General features: G+C 40.1%; 1 protein-coding gene across 1 annotated transcript; it reads left to right on the forward strand.

Annotated features, from left to right (window-relative positions):
* Window positions 1-2,466: 2,466 nt before the first annotated feature.
* Window positions 2,467-3,707, forward strand: LOC147429767 (protein CENTRORADIALIS-like). The gene is made up of 3 exons (XM_086496010.1): window positions 2,467-2,937; window positions 3,131-3,240; window positions 3,357-3,707. The coding sequence occupies exons 1-3, from the start codon at window positions 2,535-2,537 to the stop codon at window positions 3,519-3,521; spliced, it is 678 nt and encodes a 225-aa protein (XP_086352136.1). The 5' UTR covers window positions 2,467-2,534; the 3' UTR covers window positions 3,522-3,707.
* Window positions 3,708-4,186: the final 479 nt, after the last annotated feature.

The raw sequence follows: 4,186 nt of genomic DNA on the forward strand, positions 1-4,186 counted from the left end.
ATGGCCATGATAGGGGCAAGGACCTGTAGTAATTAGCAAAATAACCTCAATGAATCTCCAATAGGTTGTCATAGCTAGGTATGTTTGGTGTGGTTGCCATTTTGATTTGGGCGGTATTGAAAGTTTCATGTGTATTGATAGTGTAAATACTTGCAAAGTTTCATGTGTATTGACAGTGCAAATACTTGCAAAACTCAACGTCTAATGCAAGCATCATATAGAGAATGTCCTCCTATTGCTAAAATACATTTGTGAGAAAATGTCCTCCGTTGCTAAAAATACATCTTCACATACAAGGAAGAGAGAGAACAATCATGACACAAGTAAAGAGCACTTGAATTAAGGTACACCAGTTGGTCAATAGTTTCTTTCTATAAAGTATTGCTAGCGAATCTCTTTGTACTTAATGAAATCATAAAGACACAATATTTAAGGAGCATTATTTAAATAACAACAATACTCTGAAGAGTCTTCATATATTGACCCTCTCTCTGTCTCATGGATAAATCTATGAAGACTCTTCAGAATTGTGCCTACAAATAATGGTTCTCCAACTCTTTGAGGTCTCTTGTTCTTCTTCTTCTTCTCTTCTCTCTCTCTCTCTCTCTCTCTCTCTCTCTCTCTCTCTCACACACACACACACACACACACACACACACACACACAAAACAATTCCCATCTTTACCTGCAATGATTTCTTCATCTGTAAGATAGTAGAAACTCCATCTCCTTGGCACCCTATTACTAATTATTCTAACTTTGCTACTTTCCTTAAAGATTTTTATCAGAGCTTCTCATTATCCTTAGATGGGAGTGATGACTACTATGTGCCGCTATGTTACATGGTTAGGACGAGGTAAATACTCGATAGACCAATAGGGGCTCTATCGAGGCTCGACGTATGTATGGGGTATTGTACATGATGGAGAAGAGATTTGCTCTTGGTGGGGGCAAGGTGCGTGGTTGGTGGGGGAAGGGTGCGCGGGTTTTGGGTGGTGGGAAAGGGGGGGGGGGGTGGTTTAACTTATGTGTTCATATTTGATAAGCCGAGAACCAACTTGTGTAAATGGAAAAGACAAATAACTCTATGCAATTAGTTTAAGTGAAGTGATTCTTCGACCACAATATCAAAAGTGCTATTTTTAGCCTTAATCTCCTCTCTTGGACTTTCTATTTATTTATTTATTGATTTTTGTTGGGAAAGGGATTGGGGGGGGGGGGGGGGGGGGGGGGGGGGGGGGGACTCAACAAAAGTCTTGCTCATCTAAGAAAGGGGAGGATGCTTATCTAATGAAAAAGATTCTTAAAATCTATTTGACTCTAAGGCTAAAGGTGGCACTTTTTGCCACAAGAAAGACGATGGTATGGAGGGGTGCAACAAAGGGAGGACCATTGAATCAAGAAATGGGCTTTAGAGAAACAAGGAGCAAATTGAGAGTTGGACTATGGATTGAAGGCTTAGCACTATTTTTGAAGTTCTTCTAAGCCACCTTCCTCCAGTGCAACACTTTTCGGAAGTCGACAAAGATCCTCGGTTTGAACATAAGCTCATCCTCAGAATACGATAATTTAAGAACCAATGGACTAGTTTGGATATGCTTATAGTTTTGTCCATTTGCAAGCTTCGTGATTTTATCACTTGTGTTAGTAGGGTACAGGGGCCGATATAAGGCCACTTAAAACATGGGGACCAATAGAAGGACATTCAATTTATTTGATAGCATTGACAATTTTCAACGAAATTGATACGAAAAGATAGGTCAGATCAACTTCTTGCCATTCCCAATGCCATCCCAATCATAATTTCCATATATTTTGATAATATTTTCCATTTACTTTTAAGGTGGCTTTGTTTTGGACACTCGTTATTGGCCCCTTTAAGGTGGCCTTGTTTTGGACACTCGTTATTGGCCCCTTTACCCTTTATAAATCGATCTTGATCTTAAGCCGTAATAATTGTTGGCACCTTAACAAGAAGATTTAGAAATTTTCTCATGTAAGAAAACGGAGTCTTTTCCAATGTTTTTCATACAATGAATAACATCATGAGCTTCTGCTCGAGAGGCACCGCATACCTAGCTAGGTACGATTGGGGGCAGGGGACCGCCCGGCCCTCGGGCGGGTCCCCTGCCCCCAATCGTACCTAGCTAGGTATGCGGTGCCTCCCTCACATAAGCTCATGATGTTGAGGTAAGTCACAATGTGGGAATTATTGTGAGAATTTGTCCAAAACTTCTTGTGAATTAGTCAAGCACCATTGGAACTTTATGTACCGTAGCAAGTTTTGCTTTGAGATAGTGTGCATTCAAAAGTACAAGTAAAGAACGAAGAATAAAATTTACTCGTTAGAAGGAAAACAAAGAAACATGGAATGTGTGATATGAAAACCAAAGCAAGGGTTAAAGGTAAACCCAAGCTTTGGCTAACCTTGCTTATATAAAGCTAGCATAGACGTTGAGTTATGAGTACAGTTTTCATATATTTGCTCCTATTGCAAGTCGAAGGAAATAACCATTTGCCATCGTTCAACACACATGGCTAAACATGGTGCACCTTTTGTCACTTTTATCTTGGTGGGATTGTTTCTCATGCTTTGCTCTTTAGAACCCATTCACTGCAAAGATTATGAGATGAAGAAAATCAGTTTTAAAGACACAATACTCCCTACTTGGATGGATTCTTATGATGCAAAGCCAAATATTACACTTGACTTGTGTTATAGAAGTGACAAATGCGTGGAGGACGGTGATTTGTACACACTAGATGAAGTATGGGAAAGACCATTCATCACCATGAAGGGTGATGGAGTAGATAAGAAAGCAGGGTATGTGCTTTTTATGGTGGATGTAGATGCCTATACTCCCATGGATGCTCGTGCAAAACTTGAGCTACATTGGCTAGTGCATAGCATCCCAGGGACAATAACACCATGCCAAGGTAAGTAATGACAACAAGTGTATCTAACTGATCTTTGGTTTATATGGATTATTTTTGTCATTGATGGATCTAGTAGCTATTTATGAAACCACTGCTATATTAGGCATAATGTTAGCAGATTAGCAATTTCTCTTACATTGGAACTCTTTTAACTTATATATGTTGGGGTATGTGTGTGACTCTATATTCACAGATCTAGGATTGAGTGGTGAAATTGCCATTCACTATATTCGTCCACAAAGAACATTCTACTTCAAGGGAAGCTATGGCATTCATCGATTGTATATTATTCTATTCAAGCAGGTACGGTGTATGTATCTTTTTTAGGGGCGAAGCGGGGGATTCTCTCTCTCCATCCCACTTCTTTGTTTGTCTCTCTCACTCTTTCTTCTTACGATTTGATCAATTTGAACTGATAGGCCAACCCAACAGAAGCTATAACATATGAAGGATACTTGAAGGGGGTAAGCTTGCGCAATGTCACAAGGGATCTAAATTTAGGGTATCCAGTGGCAGGTGGTGGCTATTACTTGAACTACACCTCGAAAAGCATTTACAGTGCAACTCACCGCATTCATACATAGATGTTTATCGATGGATATCCTCTCATGATTCCAACTATTCATGGATGCAAGGTTCCTAGTACTATCCTTATACAGAACTAAGCTTGAATCTATCATCCTTGTCCCAAGGACAATGTGTACATCCCTTTTTACTACATTTTAATTTCTTCCCAACAATTAGTGCAATACAAGTTGCTAGTTGCTGGATCTAATAGCATCAAATTCTAGCAACTATAAAGAACTTTGTAGCTCTTCTGTGTAGCCTTTTAAAGTGTTTGGAAGAACATGCTTTAGTAAAGCTTTGCAATCCCTTGCAAGAATTGAACGCATACCCTTGAGAGGCACCGCATACCTAGCTAGGTACGATGGGGGGCAAGGGACCGCTGGCCCCCCCACCGGGCCGGTGGTCCCTTGCCCCCAATCATACCTAGCTAGGTATGCGATGCCTCCCTCACAAAAGCTCATGATGTTGAGGTAAGTCACAATGTGGGAATTATTGTGAGAATCTGTCCAAAACTTCTTGTGCAAGGAGGGTCAAGTACTGAATTTTATTGTTCGTAAGTTGTGCTTGTAAGTTGATTTTGTCTTGGACCGATTTCGTCTTGGACCGGTATATCAAAAAAATGTTGACGAGGGAAATTGACAGATTCCCTGCAGTTGTCCTTTTTAATTGATTTTAAAATTGG

The sequence above is a fragment of the Adiantum capillus-veneris genome, chromosome 22, assembly GCF_014529385.1.
Source record: "Adiantum capillus-veneris isolate H3 chromosome 22, ASM1452938v2, whole genome shotgun sequence".
NCBI classification, from domain to species: domain Eukaryota; kingdom Viridiplantae; phylum Streptophyta; class Polypodiopsida; order Polypodiales; family Pteridaceae; genus Adiantum; species Adiantum capillus-veneris.

Excerpts from the sequence above, each read along its gene's own strand:
- LOC147429767 (XM_086496010.1), top strand. The coding sequence starts at position 2,535 with ATGGCTAAACATGGTGCACCTTTTGTCACTTTTATCTTGGTGGGATTG. Across the intron at positions 2,938-3,130 it reads GACAATAACACCATGCCAAG|ATCTAGGATTGAGTGGTGAA; the intron begins GTAAGTAATGAC and ends CTATATTCACAG. Across the intron at positions 3,241-3,356 it reads ATATTATTCTATTCAAGCAG|GCCAACCCAACAGAAGCTAT; the intron begins GTACGGTGTATG and ends TTGAACTGATAG.